This window comes from Scyliorhinus torazame, chromosome 3 (genome assembly GCF_047496885.1).
Source record: "Scyliorhinus torazame isolate Kashiwa2021f chromosome 3, sScyTor2.1, whole genome shotgun sequence".
Classification (NCBI taxonomy): Eukaryota; Metazoa; Chordata; class Chondrichthyes; order Carcharhiniformes; family Scyliorhinidae; genus Scyliorhinus; species Scyliorhinus torazame.
The window spans coordinates 64,836,318-64,855,679 of NC_092709.1; the positions used below are offsets into that span (position 1 = coordinate 64,836,318).

The following is a 19,362-nucleotide window of genomic DNA, read 5'->3' on the forward strand; positions in this document are numbered from 1 at the left end:
GTTACAAAAAATCACCAGGTGGTGAATTCACCAGCCTTTCCTGTCGGTGGGATCTTTGGGTCAAGTCGAAGTCTACCCCAGCACAAGTGAGGCATGTAAATCTCCATCGAGTTTGGTGAGACCGAAATATCCCACCAACAGCTGAATTGGGGGAGCTTTGATCACTGATCTTCTAGAGGGCAGATACGTTCCTACATGTAGATTTGCTTACATAATAGTGACTGCAATGCAGCAGTAATCAGTTGTGTGCAAAGTGGATTGGGATACCCTGAAACATGATTTTAATGCTTAATTTAGGACCCTCTGAAGTGTAATATGAAGCCCCAAATTAATTCTCTCATGGCCGAAATTTTAAATTTTAAATTCATTATCTAGTATGTGGAATAAAATTTATAAAGCGCTACCAAAGAATTGGCAAAAGGTTACTGGAAACCCTGGAGACATTGAGTAAGCAAGTAGCTGGCTTACTAGAGTTCCTTCGATTTTTCCATTGATATTATGCCAAGAGGTTGGAAGATCCACCAGGAAATTCTACTTTTTAAAAATTCAGACTTACCTGGCATAAGCCCATTCTGCCACAGAAGGTGAATTAAATTATCCAGGTGTGTAAAGTTGTACAGAAGTTTGCCATTCATTTCCCTGCTCAGAAAAGAGATAAGAAAAAATAACTATTGTGTACAGTAAATTAGAAACAGCCAGCTCACTCAAATGGTTATCTTCTTTCTAGTTTCTATCTTACTCATACATTCACAATCTCTCTTACCTACAGAAACAGACAATATTGAGTCACAATTATTTATTTGAGGGGTTCGCTTTCAGCTCTTACACTTCTGGCTAGTAGTGTATTTCAGAAATACTGCCATGTGAAGTGCATTATTTTCGGTCCCTCACTTGAAAATAGCTCCTATGGATTCATTTTGTACTATAGAAATAACTTTTATGATAGTCATTTTAGGGCAACATTTTACAAATTGTGTACACACATCCCGAGTGCAAAATGATTGCAATGTAAATCACTGACGCAATCTACACAAATAGGAACAGAGTCCCATATCGAGCGTGTTTAGCCAGGTGTTTCCCGGCGCTTGGATTGCAGAGAAACCCCACGTAATCTAACGGGACTCTGTTCCCATTCGGGTAGAATCAGGGCCTCAGCGGGGAACTCCCCAACAAGGCCGCACTTCGTCCCGTTTTCTGCACTGAGGAGCTCCGCTCTGAGGAGACAGTGGTGTAGTGGTATTGTCACTGGACTAGTAAACCAGATACCCAGGGTAATGCTCTGGAGACCCAGGTTCAAATCCCACCACTGCAGATGGTGAAATTTGAATTCAATAAAAATCTGGAATTAAAAAGTCTAATGATGACTATGAAACAATTGTCGATTGTCGTAAAAACCCATCTGGTTCGCTAATGTCGTTTAGGGAAGGAAATCTGCCGTCCTTACCTAGTCTGGTCTACATGTGACTCCAGACCCACAGCAATGTGGTTGACTCTTAACTGCGCCCTCAAGGGCAATTAGGGATGGGCAATAAATGCTGGCACAGCCAACGAGGCCCACGCCCCATGAACGCATATAAAACCCCCTCCCACGCAGGGAACCCCCAGGCATTCTCTTGAGTGCCCCACATCTGAAGCAAGCCCAAATCACAGAATCATTGAATAAAACAGTGCAGAAGAGGTCCTTCAGCCCATCAAGTCTGCACCAACACATGACCTACCTAGCTAATCCCATTTGCCAGCAGCTGGCCCATAGTCTTGAATGTTATGATGTGCCAAGTGCTCATCTAGGTACTTTTTAAAACATCTACCACCCTCCCAGGCCGTTCATTCCAGACCAACAACACCCTCTGTGTAAAAAGGTTTTTCCTGGGCAGCACGGTGGTGCAGTGAGTTAGCACTGTGGCCTCACGGCGCCAAGGTTCGATCCCGGCACTGGATCACTGTCCGTGTGAAGTTTGCATATTCTCCCCATGTTTGCGTGGGTTCCGCCACCTCAACCCAAAAATGTGCAGGGTAGGTGGATTGGCCACGCTAAATTGCCCCTTAATTGGAAAAAATGATTGGGTACTCTAAATTTATTTTTAATAAAGGGTTTTCATCAAATCTGCCCTAAACCTCCTGCTGCTTACCTTGAACATGACAGAAGAAATAACTTGCATTTATATAGTGCCTTTCAAGACTGTAAGATGTACTGAAGAGTTTTATGATCAATTAAGTACTTTTAACTTATAACCACAATTATAGGGAAATGTGGCAGCCAATTTGGATACAAGGAATCTATCCAAGCAGCTGCAGTTGACAAATGTCACCTATTTCCTTGTTACATCAAGGTGTTTTTAGAGTGCTGTAGTTTGCACTGAGTTTTGGCAGGCACACTCATGTGGCCTGAATAACCTCTTTATAAGGTTTCCCACCTTCCATGTCCAGGAGATTCCCTCTTCGGTGAACTTTTAGCAAAATGTCTCTTACGTTACATCTACTTGAAAACCTTCCTGAAGTCCAAATAAACTACATCCATAGACATTGCCCTGTCTATGACTTTAGTTACTTCCTCGCAAAAGTTGAATTAGGTGCACTAGACATAGCCTATCCTTCACAAATTCATGTTGGCTCCCTCCGTAGGTGCTCAGTCCCTCTGTTCATAGAATTCATATAATTTACAGTGCAGAAGGAGGCCATTCAGCCCATCGAGTCGGCACCGGCTCTTGGAAAGTGCACCCTACCCAAGGTCAACACCTCCACCCTATCCCCATAACCCAGTAACCCCACCCAACATGAAGGGCAATTTTGGACACTAAGGGCAATTTATCATGGCCAATCCACCTAACCTGCACATCTTTGGACTGTGGGAGGAAACCGGAGAACCCGGAGGAAACCCACGCACACACGGGGAGGATGTGCAGACTCCGCACAGACAGTGACCCAAGCCAGAATCGAACCTGGGATCCTGGAGCTGTGAAGCAATTGTGCTATCCACAATACTACCGTGCTGCCCACTATGTCCCTGAGAAGCCGAGACAAGAGAAATAAGGAAATGGCAGAGACATTGAATAAATGTATTGGGTGGAATATTCCCCAAAAAATGGCGAAGTGCCAGATTCAGTCAGAAAATTAGTGTGTTTCTTCCAAATTTCCCAACAAGATCTCCCCGCACTTTGCCATTTTTTTGAAGGGGGCGTGTTTTGTACCATCATTGTGAGGAGTGGGGCCTAAACACGCCAGCAAGCCCGGCTTCACAGGGAAAGGGCGCCCAAATTCAAAGTGAAATTAAAGACCCTCTTCCTCCCCACCACGGACATTGGGACACCCCCTTCCTCAATGAAGAAATGGTTAAATACCTGCCTCCCCCCCCCTCCCGAACGTAAATCAGCGGCATGAAACCCCCTCCAGCGAACATTGATCGCCGGCATCAGGGTCCACCCAATGGGTCGCACCCTTCAGGACCTGTACCTGGCAGTGCAAATATGGCACTGCTCTGCCATGTTCCCGACCACCCGGGGGCTACAATTTCCTCTGAGCCCCCAGCATGGCCATCATATCTAGTCTGTCTAGTTTCTGTTTGTGGAGACCAGTAGTGATTCCTGCTGGTGTCACATAATGCCGGTGGGTGGGAACATGACATGTATCCAGAAGATTTAGCATTAAGCAGATTTTTTAAATTAAAATATATTTAAATGAATGGTAATCACGTTCACACCCTCGCTGGGCACATCCAGGACCCTCTGCTGTGCCACGGTCAGGGGCTGCAGGTATGGTGTTCCCCTCCAGGCTTCTCCCGCTCCCGGCAGTTATGCGCGGCCTTTTCCGGTGGTGGGAAAAGAAAACAAGTGTTGGACAATGCGATGCATGCAGCCCAGGGGATGGGTAACTGGTGGCCTCAATGGCCAGCACTGGTTTAGCTCAGTGGGCTAGACAGCTGGTTTGTGATACAGAACAAGGCCAGCAGCACGGGTTCAATTCTCGTACCAGCTGAAAATTCTGAATCCTCCCTCTGTGTACCCGAACAGGTGTCGGAATGTGGCGACTAGGGGCAATGCAAGTCTACTTGTGACAATAAAAACATTATTACTATTATTTTGGCAGCTAGTATCGGTACTGGCATGTGGTGCAGGATGAGGGTTTTGACCGCCCTCCGGGTTTGGGGGGGTTGAGGTGGGCCGTTGGGTTATGCGGGATTCAGGTTAGTGCCAGGGGCACAGTATTGCCCACTCATCCTGGTCGCCCTGAGGAGGTTGTGTAGTTTCTTACGGCAACGTTGGCCGGTCCGGACGGTAGCCTCCTTCCCGGTCCGGAGTGCAAGGTCATTTGCCTCTCCTCCACCGCGACAAGAAGGAACTCCAGTTTGGCATTGGTGAAGCGTGGAGCTGCTCTCCTTGCTGCCATCGTTTTGGCTGGGGTGGTGTGTGTGTGGAGTGACGTGCGTATATGCGGTTGCAGCTTTTCAGCCTCCTGAGTGTCAATCGCAAATCTGGCGATTCCGCACCATTTCTCATGGAATTGATTGTGTTCCACATGGCGCCGGTGCAGGCCCCTTAACAGTAGCTGAATCGGTCCAGGTGCGCCGCCGGTTTTGCTGTCATGGAACTCCACGAATCCTGCACCGGCGTTATTAATTAGTCTCAGAAATTGAGAATCCAGCCCACTGTATACAATTATCTATCAGGCTTTCTGTTACTAACATTCACAACTTTGGTTGGGACTGGGTTTGAATAAATAGCACATTTTTTTCAAGAACACACCTCAGTCAAAAAGGAACTCAATTGTTAACATGTAATACGGAATAGATATGACATCCAGTGGAGGGCCAAATATTATCCCATCGTTACATCAGTACATTGCATGAGGGACAGAACAAATTTTTAAAAAGATATTTTATTCCAAACGTAAACAACAACAACAAATCACATTCCAACAAAACAGAGTTAACAGTTTAAAAGCAAATTACTGCGGATGCTGGAATCTGAAACGAGAGAGTAAATGCTGGAAAATCTCAGTAGGTCTGGCAGCATCTGTCGGGAGAGTAAAGAGTTAATGTTTCGAGTCCGATGAGTCATTGGATTCGAAACATTAACTCTTTTCTCTCTGACAGATGCTGCCAGACCTGCTGAGATTTTCCAGAGTTAACAGTTTGTACATTTTCCCCCTTTTAATCCCCCCCCCCCCCCAACTACAATCAACAGCTCCTCAAATATTGTCATGAACAGCATCCACTGTACCTCAAAGCCTTCTTCTGGACCCCCCTAAGGCAAACTGAACGTTTTCCAACCGGAGAAACTCATACAGGTCTCCCAGCCAAGCTGAAACCCCCGGTGGCATATCTGATCTCCAATTCAAAAGAATCCGTCACTGGGCAATCAGAGAGGTGAAGCCGCAACATCAGCCCCCTTCCCTTCCATCAACTCCGGCACCTCTGAAACCGCAAAGATTGCCACCATGGGGTCCGGCTTCACCGTGGCCCCCACTATCCTCGCTAATGTCCCAAACACCGCCTCCCAGAAGCTCTTCAACTCGCACATGCCCAAAACATGTGAGCATGATTCCCCGCCCCCACCCACACTTCTTACATCCATCCATTATCCCTGGGAAGAACCCACTCATCCGAGCCCATGTCATGTGTACCCTGTGCATCACTTTAAACTGAATCAAGCTCATTCTAGCACAGGAGGAAGTTGAGCTCACTCGCTGCATCGCCTCACACCAGAGCTCCCATCCTATCTCCCTCCCCAACTTATAATAGATTTCAATAGCTTTCATACCACTGATGTTAGAATATTAGTTCTATAATTTCTTGGTTTCTCTCTCTCACCTTCTTTAAATATTCGAGTTACATCTGTAATTTTCCAAAAGGGCAATTCCAGAATCAAGAGAGCAGTAGAAGATTGCCAAAGCATCTGCAATCTCCTCACCTACTTACTTCAAAACACAGGATAGAAACCATTAGGAACTTTAAATGTGTCAGTCTTCATTCCAATATTTTTATCACATCCTACTTTCTTGTTTCTGTCAACTTAAATAAATTCCAGTACTTAACCCATGGGGCTGGATTTTACAGTTTTCAGCGATGTGAGGGAGGCTGACTGTGATCAGTCCGCTCGCTCCCACCCCTGCTGTCGCAACACAGCAAATCAAGTGTTGGAAGGCCAATTAGCAGCCGCCAATAGGAAAAGAGGTCTATTTACATGGGTTGGGGATGCTCTGTGCCCAATCGGACAACTAGGCCTGGACATCAGACAGGAAAGAGATTATGCCATGAACTGGAAGTTCAACATGACTGTCAATTTAAAGGCCTCCTGCCCTGACTCTCTCATTTGTTATGGCAACCTAAAATGTGAATAACTAAGGTCTAATAACATCTGGAAGCTGCCACCTTCTACAGCAGACCCTACTGCTACATGCAGCTATGGTTCAGATTGTCGATCTTTTCATCCGCCCTTGTACCACCCCTCCATACCTGACGTAAACTGCTCCCAAACTTTTCCTGTCTAATTGCTGAATAACTGAGTGGGCAACACAACTTGCAGTTATTTGGGACTTTCACAAGCTCAATTGTTTTCTTGAAAATGGCAGGCAAGCTTCCGATTCCAGTGTCCACTTACATTCCGTAATTTCGGAGACAGGCGATTGTCAATTTGACGTCACCACGCTGTATTTTACAGAAGCATGGGGCCTGCCATCACAATAATTATTATTAGTTTCCCTGGCATGTCAGATATATTGTCCGCTTCGTCTACTGTGAATACTGAATCAAAGTAATGAGTCAACAAGTTTGTCATTTCCTTATTTAATTTGCAATATTATCTGCAATTGTTTCCCCTAGACTACTCTATCATCCAATATCATTGTAAAAACCTTTTGTGTTAATCTACTTTCCCTTGCAACATTATTCTTGCGCTTCTTTTTGCAGTACTTACAATCATTTTTGTCTACATTTACTGTTATTTGTATCTCTCTCAGCTTCTTGGATTTACAATTTTCTTGGCACTTTGCATACTCTCTGCTCTAATTTTCTATTATCTCTCACTCCCTCTGTTGACCATGTCGATTTTATTTGGTAAGTCGAGATGTTGGGAACTGTTATATGCCCTTTCCCCCACCTCCACGGCACGTTTAGAGGAGGGGCGGACATAAAATTGGCCATGCAGCAGCTCTCAGTGGGCAGGACTTCCTGCCCCTGGGGTCTTGGTCCCATATAAGAGTCGCTGGTGGTAACAAGAGTCACTCATGGGGCCCACGTCACCTCCATAAAATTCCCATTATTCTTTATATACGTTCTGTATTAAGTTACATTCTTTTGTGAACACTTCCCAAAGTTCATCTGTAGTTTTACCTGATAACTGTTTAACCAGTTTGGTGTTACCAGTCTCTGTCTTTGCCTTTAAAAATTGTTGAACAAAGGGCGGCATGGTGGCGCAGTGGTTAGCACTGCTGCCTCACGGCGCCGAGGATCCGGGTTCAATCCTGGCCCCAGGTCATTGTCCATGTGGAGTTTGCAGATTCTCCTCATGTTTGCGTCGGTCTCACCCTTACAACCGAAAAAGATTTGCAGGTAGGTGGATTGGCCATGCTAAATTGCCCCTTAATTGGGAAAAAAAATAACTGGGTATCATAGAATCATAGAAGTTACAGTGCAGAAGGAGGCCATTCAGCCCATTGAGTCTGCATGGGCTCTTGGAAGGAGCACCCTACCCAAGCTCACACCTCCACCCTATCCCCATAACCCAGTAACCCCACCCAACATTAAGGGCAATTTTGGACACTAAGGGCCAATCCGCCTAACCTGCACATCTTTGGACTGTGGGAGGAAACCGGAGCACCCGGAAGAAATCCACGCACACACGAGGAGAACGTGCAGACTCCACACAGTCAGTGACCCAAGCCGGGAATCGAACCTGGGACCCTGGAGCTGTGAAGCAATTGTGCTAACCACTATGCTACCGTGCTGCATAAATTTTTTTTTTTTAAATAGTCTTACCAAAACCTAAAATTTTAGAGGTGAATTTTCCCATTCCGTCTGCAGTGGGTTCATGGCGGGCAGAAGTGGAGAATCTAGCGGGAAGAGAAAAATCAGGAACCCATTGCCGTAAAAATGGTTTGCAATTCTCACCAAGGCAGGTTGGTTAGCTTGCTGCCTGGTGGTGTGAACGCAATTTGTATTCATTTACATATCATTAATGTTCATTAAAGCATCTGTTCGGCAGAATCTCATCATGCCTTCCAACCTTGCATCAAGCCAGAGGGAAATTATGGGCGACATGGTGGCACAGTGGATAGTACTGCTGCCTCACAACCCGGGTTCAATTCCAGCTTTTGGGTGACTGTGTGGATTTTGCACATTCTCCCCTTGTCTGCGTGGGTTTCCTCCGGGTTCCTCCCACAGTCCAAAGATGCGGTTAGGTGGATTGGCCATGCTAAACCGCCCCTTAGTGTCCAAACAGGGATAGGGTCGGGGCGTGGGTCTAGGTAGGGTACTCTTTCCATGGATCGGTGGAGACACAATAGGCCGAATGGCCTCCTTCTTCACTATGATTCTATTCTATTCTATAATGGCCTTAAACCTGTTTGAAAATGAATGGCGTGCAGAAGTCACACCTAAGTTCACGCGTGACTTTGAGGTGAATGCCAATTGCACTGCGCCACTCTGCTGGGGCTGAATGATTAGTTCCCTCCTGCTCTATGCTGGCATTTTGAAATTGAAAAATTGAAAATTGAAATTTGCTTATTGTCACGAGTAGACTTCAATGAAGTTACTGTGAAAAGCCCCTAGTCGCCACATTCCGGCGCCTGTTCAGGGAGGCTGGTACGGGAATTGAACCGTGCTGCTGGCCTGCCTTGGTCTGCTTTAAAAGCCAGCGATTTAGCCCAGTGAGCTAAACCAGCCCCTTCTTCCCATGGGGCTAATGAAGAAAGAAGGCAATGGGGAAGAAAAGTTTTGTAAGAGTAGTAGAGGGGTGAATGGGAAGGAGACACGATGGTAAGCAGATGGAAGACCGAGGGGTGGGAGGCTGGACCCCGCCAAGGATTCATTAAACGCTGACAAGCAAGGAGCCAGTCACCTTTCACTGGAAGGAGATGTATAGTGGGAGCAAGGGTTGTTCCTGTGGCATATTCCTGGGGCAGCACGGTAGCATTGTGGATAGCAGGTTAGGTGGATTGGCCATGATAAATTGCCCTTAGTGTTCAAAATTGCCCTTAGTGTTGGGTGGGGTTACTGGGTTATGGGGATAGGGTGGAGGTGTTGACCTTGGGGGGGTGCTCTTTCCAAGAGCCAGTGCAGACTCGATGGGCCGAATGGCCTCCTTCTGCACTGTAAATTCTATGACATAAATTCTATGACAATGACATATTAGGGATGATTCATACAAAGATTCAGAAGTTGGGAGAGGTGTGAGAGGGTCACTGTTGTCTGGTTTTCTGCCCTTCTCAGAGCAGAGGACTCACCAGTGATCCCCATCCCTACGAATCACCAGTTGTCTCCTATGGTGAGACTGGCAACGCTGACTTCCTCTGCCACCACTTCCCAGGCATTGTTCAGGAGGGCAGGCTTGAGGCTGGGGCCCACGCTGGAGAAAAGGGTGCCCCACTGCTCCTCAGTGACATGAAGCTGCGGGTCCACCCCGACTCCTGACCTTCTCTGAGTCATCTGGGTGGCTGCAGTGAGTGTGTGGTAAGTGGAGCGCTTAAAAACTGCTCCAGCTGCCAGGTTCTTCGGCGCTAACTCTGGCTCCAGCTGTTGGCGCGAATTGCTTGGAATTCACGGCAACAGAATGCTGGCCTATTAGCATGTCCTGAATTGCTCCAGAAATAGCACCCCCAATGGGAACGCGAACCACACGCAATTCCGTCCTGGCGTTAACATTTCCCAAATGGAGAATTTCGCCCCATATTTCTGTCAAACCAATAGTTGTCTATTGTTTCTGATTGTGCCCTTCCCCTATTTATTAGTTTGTAGTTCTTACTTGCCCTTTCTGCTGGGACTTTGCTTGGCTAATTAGAGTGGTGTTGGGAAACTTTCCTACCAAATACCTTGAACTTCTGAGTACAAATTATATCTTTGTCAAGATTAGCTGCCTCTGTATGCTATAATCTACAAGCAATAGTCAAGTACATTTTGATAAGAAATCTACTGTAAAATAATATATTCCTCAAATGACTTTTATATTCTGAACTTTTGAAGTGTTCGGGCAAAAATACATCAAGGTTAATTATTAACCAGCTTTGAATTGTATTGGTTTGAATAAAGTACAAAGTCTCACAATGCATTTAGGCACATAACTAAGCTAACACTTGAGTGCAGAACTGATTGCTGCATTGCTGGAGGTGCTACCTTTGGACAATACAGACCCCAATGCATTATTCAAACACAGCAGGCCGTTCTCGCAAAGACCCTAGCCAACACTCGGCCCTCAACCAAAAACTTTAAACAGAAAACCTGGTCACTTATTCATTAGTCTGCCAACTATGCGAACATTTTGTCTCCTAATTGGCCGCTACATTTTCCAACATAAATGCAGAAGTATTCCATTCAATGAAAGGGTTTTGAGAATAATCTGGCCATGATATAACAGATGCAAATATCAATTCTTTCTTCTGCTAAACTATCAGTAAATGAGCACTTGGAGGCCTTCATGGTAGAAATAGTTCAGACCCATTCCTACGAGGGAAAAATAAACGGCACCAAAAGCTAGAGCTCCCTGGATGATTAAAGAAACTGGGATTACAATAAAAGAGGAAAAAGTAGCCTTGTACAAAATTTCAGGTCCACGATGCAGTAGAAAATCAAGACGTGTAGAGGTTAACAGAAAAATAAATAAAAGAGAATGCCTAAGATTGGTACATTTTGGGTGTGATTTAACCAAATAGGAACTGTGGGTGGGTTATTTCGGCCACGCCCGCCCGACAACTGGAAATTCCCACGCGAGGTCAACGGACCATTACATGGTCCCCGTCACATCCATGCCAATCTTGCGGCGGGTGCGACCGAAAAGTCCAGCCATATGTCCCATAGTGAGCGTGTTTTGCCACGTGTTTCCTGGCACTGTCAACGCTATCTAACATGACTCCGGTTAGAAGTGCAGCACGGTGGCGTAGTGGTTAGCACTGCTGTTCAAGACCTGGGTTCAATCCCGGCCCCGGGTCACTGTCCGTGTGGAGTTTGCACATTCTCCCCGTGTCTGCGTGGTCTCACTCCCCCCAACCCAAAGACATGTGCAGGGTGGGTAGATTGGTTCTGCTAAATTGCCTCAGAATTGGGAAAAACATTTTTAATAACTCCGGTTAGATACAGGGCCTCCGCCGGAAACGCGGGGCCAAGGTCGCACTTAGTCCTGTTTCCTGCACTGAGGAGCCCCGTTCATCAAAACACCCCAGTGCAGGGAGAGATTGGGACGATCACCTCCTCACCATCCCCACACCCATGCAGGGCAACGGCGGGCCCGATCACCGCAGCTCAAAAGTGCCAGCTTGGTACATCAGCAGTGCCAGATCGTAGTTGAGTACAATCCACAGCACCTCGTGGATGCGCAAAGTTGAGTTTTTCTTCTTTTTTTAATATAAATTTAGAGTACCCAATTCCTTTTCTTTTCAATTAAGGGGCAATTTAGAGTAGCCAATTCACTTACCCTGCACATCTTTTTGAGTTGTGGGAGTGAGACCCACACAGGCAAGGGGAGAATGTGCAAACTCCACACGGACAGTGACCTGGCCTGGATTTGAACCCGGGTCCTCGGCGCTGTGAGGCAGAAGTGTTAACCACTGTGCCACTGTGTCGCCCGCCCAATGTTGAGTTGCTGGATCTTTTCGAAGTCAATCCTATTTCGCACAATGCTAGTGCCACACAACACAATGGAGGGTAAACTCAATGTGAAGGTGGGACTTTGTCTCCACAGGGTAGTGGTCACTCCTACCAATACTGTCATAGACCAGGTGCATCTGCAACAGGTAGGTTGATGAAGATAAGGTTAAGCAGGTTTTTCCCTCTTGTTTGTTCCCTCAACACCTGCCACAGAACCAGTCTAAAAGTTACATCCTGTAGGACTCGGCCAGCTCAGTCAATAATGATGGTACTAAACCACCCTAAACATTGAAGCCTCCCCATCCAGAGTCCAATCTGTGCCACTCAGTGCTTCCTGCAAGTGATGTTCAATGTGGAGGAGAACTATCCATCAGCTGAGAGGAGGTAACCGGCAGGAGATTCCTTTGTCCATGTTTGACCTGATGGCATGAAACTTTGTGCGGCCCAGAATCAGTGCTGAGGACTCCCAGGGCAACTCACCACCAACTGCATACCACTGTGCTACCACTTCTGGTCACTGAGAGGGGGCATACCCAGGGATGGTGACAGTGGTGTCTGGGATATTGTCTGTAAGATATGATTCGGGGAGTATGTCTATGTCAGCTGTTGCCTGGCTAGTCTGAGACAGCCGTCCCAATTTTGCCATAAGTCCCCAGCGTCAAGGCGTTGACAGAGCTGAGTGTGCCGTTGTTGTTTCTGGTTGATGCCAGGTGGTCAGTCTGGTTCCAATCCTTTCCAACTTCATAATGGTTTGATACAACTAACGGTTTGAGACAACTGAGTGGTTTGCTAGGCCTTTTAAGAGTCAAGTTGTTGTGGGTCTGGAGTCACATGCAGGCCAGACCTGGTAAGGACGGCAGATTTCCTTTCCTAAAGGGCAGATGTTTTTTTTTACGATAACAACAATGGTTTCACAGTCTACTAGCATTTAATTCTGGATTTATTAATTGAATTTAAATTCCACCAGTGGTGTGTGGCCACCTAAAATGGCCGCCTGCAAAGATTGATGGGGAAAATGGCCAAAAACACATCACAGGCAGGCTGTAGCTTGCAGATATACAAAAGCTGCAGCCCAGGCTTTGCAGAAACTAACAACAGGAAAAAGGCCGTTAAAAGGCCATCCCGGGACAATGGGCGCCCGGTAGAAACTGACAATAAGTGGCAGACTTGGTGGTGTCTGGTTTCCTTATTTGGGAAGGCCGACCTGCCTCGGACACTAATGGCCATGGCCGACCGGATCCTGCCCCGCCATCAAGGTGCCAACCCTCAATTGGTTGGGATCAATCAAGGTGATCAAGCCCTGATCGATCGATTGGACATCTACCTGCGACCGCCCAAAAGCACGCAAAACTTTCAAGGGATAAAAGGTGCTGCGCAGCCCACCACTCGCTCTCTCGATTGCAGCATTCGACTGACGACAACAACAGTGACTCCCTTCACCAGCCGAGAAGAAGACCATCCACAGAGGGACCAGAGCTGAGGACCCAGACGACCAGCAACCTACGTCCAGCACTGCCAGACAACAGGATTCCAGATAAGGCCATATCTGCTCTGTACTTGCCAGTCAACTGAAAGTTAAGTTAAGTTCTTTCTTGTGTGTTAGCTTAGAGTTCAACTTGCATGTGTCTGTGATTGATTAACATTAACTTTGTGTGTGTGAAATAAAGTATTCTTGTACTAAGTAACTTGTGGTCATTTGTCCATCATATACGGGTTAAATACACACTGTGATTTAAAAGGTACAATCGGCAGGATTTGACCTGTGTCCCCAGAGCCATAGCCTGGCTCCCTATATTACTAATACAATGACAATACTATTATGCCGCACCTCCCCTCTCAGGCTAGGAGATATCAAAACAATAGGAAAGGGTGAGGCTGTTATGGATTTGAACAAGAGGTTGATCATTTTAAAATCAAGGCATTTCATAGAATCCCTGCAGTGCAGAAGGAGGCCATTCGGGCCATCGAGCCTGAACCAACCCTCTGAAAGAGCACTGCACCTTGGCCCACAGCCCCACTCTATCCCCATAGCCCCACAACCCCACTTAACCTAGGCTTGCCTGGACACCAAGGTGCAATTCAGCATGACCAATCCACCTAACCTACACATCCCTGGACTGTGGGAGGAAACTGGAGCACCCGGAGGAAACCCACAGAGACACAGGGAGAAAGTGAAAATTCCACATAGTCACTCAAGGCTGGAATTGAATCTGGGTCCCTGGTGCTGAGGTAGCAGTGCTAACCACTGTGCCACCATGCCGCATTGTTGAAAATTGCCCAATATGTTGTGTCCACAATAAACAGGACAAATTCAATCCATCTAATTATCACCTTATTTTAATTTTCATTTTGATTTTCTTCTCTTAATTTCCAACCTTCACCCTTAGGCAACCATCCTCTGATACCATGTTATATTACAGCACCCCAGATGGTGAAGGACAGAATGAGATCCAATCTTTACATGCTTATATAAGCATTTGTTTCAAGAGGTATATAATATAAACATACACCGCCTCATCAAGTAACCACCGTTTCAGTTGGTTGCTTCGGATTGGGACACAAGTTAATGCCCACCACTTCCATACAATTAATACACAATTAGCAAAGAGCTTTTTAAATATTAAATTCCTCCATCCCTGATGTACCGTGGCTACAGTCAGAAACATCAAATCTTTCTCTACCATTTACAAGATGCACTGCTGCAACTCCCCAAGCCTCCTTCAACACCACCTTCCAAATCTGCAGTCTCTACCACATAATACATAGTTACATAGAAGATAGGAGCAGGAGGAGGCCTTTTGGCCCTTCGAGCCTGTTCCGCCATTCATCACGATCATGGCTGATCATCCAACTCAACAGCTTAATCCTGCTTTCTCCCCATAACCTTTGATCCCATTCTCCCCATGTGCTATATCCAGCCGCCTCTTGAATATATTCAATGTTTTAGCATCAACTACTTCCTGTGGTACTGAATTCCACAGACTCACCACTCTTTGAGTGAAGAAATGACTCCTTATATCTGTCTGAAATGGTTTACCCTGAATGTTCAGACTGTGACCCTTGGTTCTGGACACACCCATCATTGGTAACATCTTCCCTGCATCTACGCTGTCTAATCCCGTTACGATTTTATAAGTCTCTATGAGATCCCCCCTCATTCTTCTGAACTCCAGCGAGAACAATCCCAGCCTAGTCAATCTCTCCTCATATGACAGTCCCGCCATCCCTGGAATTAGTCTGGTAAACATTCGCTGCACTCCTTCGAGAGCAAGAACATCCTTCCTCAGAGAAGGAGACCAAAACTGCACACAATACTCCAGGTGTGGCCTCACCAAGGCTCTGATTAATTGCAGCAACACATCCCTGCTGCTATACTCGAAGCTTCTCATACCATTAGCCTTTTTTACCGCCTGCTGCACCTGCATGCTTACCTTCAGCGACTGGTGCACAAGGACACCCAGGTCCCGCTGCACACTCTCCTCTCCCAATTTACAACCATTCAGGTAGTAATCTGCCTTCCTGTTTTTACTGCCAAAGTGAATAACCTCACATTTATCCAAATTATACTGTATCTGCCATTGATTTGCCCACTCGCCCAACCTGCTCAGATCATGCTGTAGGATCCCTGCATCCTCGTCAGAATTCACCTTTCCATCTAACTTGGTATCATTTGCAAACTTTGAGATGTTACATTTTGTTCCCTCATCCAAATCATTAATATTTTTAAAAATAAAATTAGAGTACCCAATTCACTTTTCCAATTAAGGGGCAATTTAGTGTGGCCAATCCACCTTCCCTGCACATCTTTGGGTTGTGGGGGCGAAACCCACGCAAACACGGGGAAAATGTGCAAACTCCACACGGACAGTGACCCAGACCCGGAATCGAAAATGGGGCCTCGGCGCCGTGAGACTGTGTCACCGTGCTTCCCCAAATCATTTATATTGTGAATAGCTGGGGCCCCAGCACCGATCCCTGTGGCATCCCACTAGTTGCTGCCTGCCAATTTGAAAAGGACCCCCATTCATCCCTACTCTTTGTTTCCTCTCTGCCAACCAGTTTTCTATCCACCTCAATACATTTCCCCCAATCCCATGCGCTTTAATTTTGCACAATAATCTCTTATGTGGGACTTTGTCAAACACCTTCTGAAAGTCCAAATGTACCACATCGACTGGCTCCCCCTTGTCAACTGGACTGGTTACATCTTCAAAGAATTCCAACAGATTTGTCAAGCATGATTTTCCCTTCATAAATCCATCCTGACTCTGACTGACCCTGCCACTGCTTTCTAAATGTTCCGCTATAAAGTCCTTGAAAATGGATTCAAGCATTTTCCCCACTACCGATGTTAGGCTTACTGGTCTATAATTCCCTGCTTTCTCTCTCCTTCCCTTTTTGAATATCGAAGTGACATGAGCTTCCCTCCAATCTGCAGGGACAGTTCCAGAGTCTATAGAATCCCGCAAGATGACCACCAATGCCTCCACTATTTCCAGAACAACCTCCTTAAGCACTCTGGGATGCAGATTATCAGGCCCTGGGGGTTTATCCACCTTCAATCCCATCAATTTTCCCAGCACCATTTCTCTACTAATGTTGATCTCCCTTAGTTCTTTCCTCTCACTAAACCTTTCATTCTCCAACATTTCTGATATCTCATTTGTGTCCTATTGTGCGAAGACAGAACTAAAGTATGCATTCAATTGCTCAGCCATTTCTGTGTCCCTTATTATGCATTCCCCAGTTTCTGTCTGCAGGGGACCTACATTTCTCTTTACCAATCTCTTTCTCTTCACATATCTGTAGAAACTCTTGGTGTCAGTCTTTATGTTCCCTGCAAGCTTCCTTTCGTACTGTACTTTCCCCTTCTTAATCAATCCCTTCATCCTTCCTTGCTGAATTCTAAACTGCTCCCAATCCTCAGACCTATTACTTTTCTTGGCCAATCTGTATGCTTCTTCCTTGGATCGGATACTATTTCTAATTTCCTTTGTAAGCCATGGATTGGCCCTCTTAGCCCCTTTGCTTTTGTGCCAGACAGGAATGAACAAATGCTGTAGTTCCCCCATGCATCCCTTGAATGTTTGCCATTGTCTATCCACTGTCACCCCTTTAAGTAACTCTCCCCAATCTATCAAGTCCAACTCACGCCTCATATCTTCATAGTTCCATTTATTAAGATTCAGCACCCCAGACTCCGAATCAACTATTTCACTCTCCATCTTGATAAAAAATTCTATCAAGTTATGGTCGCTCATCCCCAAGGTGTCTCGTACAGCCAGATTGGCAATGATTCCCTCCTCATTACAAAGTACCTAGTCTATGATGGCTTGCTCTCTAGTTGGTTCCTCCGCATATTGGTCACGGAAACCATCCCATATACACTCCAGGAATGCCTCCTCTACGGCATTGTGGTTAATTTGATTGTCCCAATCTATGTGAAGATTAAAATCACCCATGATCACCGATATTCCATTATTACATGCATCTCTAATTTTGTGTTTAATGCCATTTCCAACCTCACCTCTGCGGTTTGGTGGTCTATATATGACACCCACTAATGGTTTTTGCCCCTTGGTATTTCCCAACTCTAACCATACAGATTCCATTGTCAGTGCTAATATCCGTTTTCACTACTGTGTTAATTTCCTCTTTAACCAGCAGTGCCACGCCACCACCTTTTCTTTTATGCCTGTCCTTCCTAAATACTGAAAACCCTGGGACATTCAGTTCCCATCCCTGGTCACCCTGCAGCCATGTCTCCGTGATCCCAATTATATCATACCCATTTATATCTATCTGCGCGATTAGTTCATTCACTTTATTGCAAATGCTCCGTGCATTAAGGCACAGAGCCTTTAAGTTTGTCTTTTTCACATTGTTTGTCTTGCTCCCAATATTTTTCTCTATTGCCCTGTTTGAATTTTGCCCTTGGTTTCTCCACCTATCACTTTCCTTATTCACTTTTCTACCTTTTGTTTTTGTTCCCAACTGCTCTAACAAATAACCCCCCTTACAACATCAGTTCCATTCCTGCCCAGGTGTAACCCATCCAGTTTGACCCAGAATTGGTCCCAATGCCCCAGGAATCTGAAACCCTCCCCCTGACACCATCTCTTCAGCCACGTATTAATCCTATATATCCTGTCATTTCTACTCTGACTAGCACGTGGCACCGGTAGTAATCCTGAGATCACTACTTTTGAGGACCGATTTCTTAACTTCCTTCCTAGCTTCCTGCATTCTGCTTTTAGGACCTTATCCCTTTTTTTTTACCTATGTCGTTTGTACCGATGTGTACCACGACCACTAGCTGTTCACCCTCTCCCTCCAGAATATCCTGTAGCCGCTCCGAGACATCCTTGACCCTAGCACCGGGGAGGCAACATACCATCCTGGAGTCTCGTTTGCGGCCAGATTCGCCTGTCTATTCCCCTTACAATTGAATCCCCTATAACTATTGCACTGATACACTTATTACCCCTCCTCTCTGCAGCAGATCCAACCATAGTGCCACGAGTTTGGCTGTTGCTGTCTTCCCCTGAGGCGCCATTTCCTTCAACAGTATCCAAAATGGTATATCTGTTTTGCAGGGAAATGGCCACAGGAGATTCCTGCACTACCTGCCTAGCTCTCTTGCTCTGTCTGGTGGTCACCCATTCCCTTCCTGCCTGCAGAGTCTGAGCCTGCGGTGTGACCACCTCTCTATACGTGCTATCCATGATGCTCTCCGACTCGTGGATGCTCCACATTGTCTCCAGCCGTCGCTTCAGCTCTGAAACTCGAGCTTCCAGGAGCTGTAACTGGAGACACTTCCTGCACACAAGCTGACCCCGGGGACTGGAACTCTCCCCAGTCTGCCACATGGAATAAGAGGAGCAAACGACGGCTTGGAGCTGTCCTGCCATGATTTATTCATTTAAATTAAACATTTGAAATTAAACTTTTGAAAGATGTTTTTGTGTCAGATTATATCCAAAGTCTCCTAAACTATTTAATTAGTTTAAAAAAAAACTAATAGAAAAAGGAACGTAGGCTGTTGGGAGCACTAACAACGTCAAGTTCCTGTCCAAGTCACACACGACCCTGACTTAGAAATATATTAATGCCTCATCGTCATCTTTGGGCCAAAATCTTGGGATTGTCATACCAAACTCCACTGTACATGTAGTTACACAATCTGCATTGCAGCAGTTCAAGGTGGTGACTCACCAGCAACGCCTCAAGAGCAATTAGGGATAGGCAATAAATGATAGCCTTGCCAGCGATGCCCACATCCCATAAACAAATTTAAAAAGTCTCTGATGTTGTATTTATCCTTGGATCATAGTTAGAAAGCTTGAAATCTCCTATCTACCTGCGGAAAGTTAAGGTTGCTGGAGCATAGGTCTGAACAACAATTTTCTCTGGATGTACGGACATATGAACATACATTTCAATTTGGAGCAGGGTTAGACCATTTATCCCCTCAAGCCTGCTCTGCCATTCAATAGGATCATGGCTGATCTAACTGTAGACTCAACTCCACATTCTACCTATCCCGATAACCTTTGACTCCATTCTTAGTC

General features: G+C 45.9%; 1 protein-coding gene across 2 annotated transcripts in view; it reads right to left on the reverse strand.

Annotated features, from left to right (window-relative positions):
• idua (alpha-L-iduronidase) overlaps positions 1-19,362 on the reverse strand; it is a 354,201-nt gene that overhangs the window by 187,912 nt on the left and 146,927 nt on the right. For both annotated transcript variants that reach the window (XM_072495758.1, XM_072495759.1), the window contains exon 3: positions 557-639. In XM_072495758.1, the coding sequence (XP_072351859.1) occupies positions 557-639 (83 nt within the window). The remainder of the gene's footprint in view (positions 1-556; positions 640-19,362) is intronic.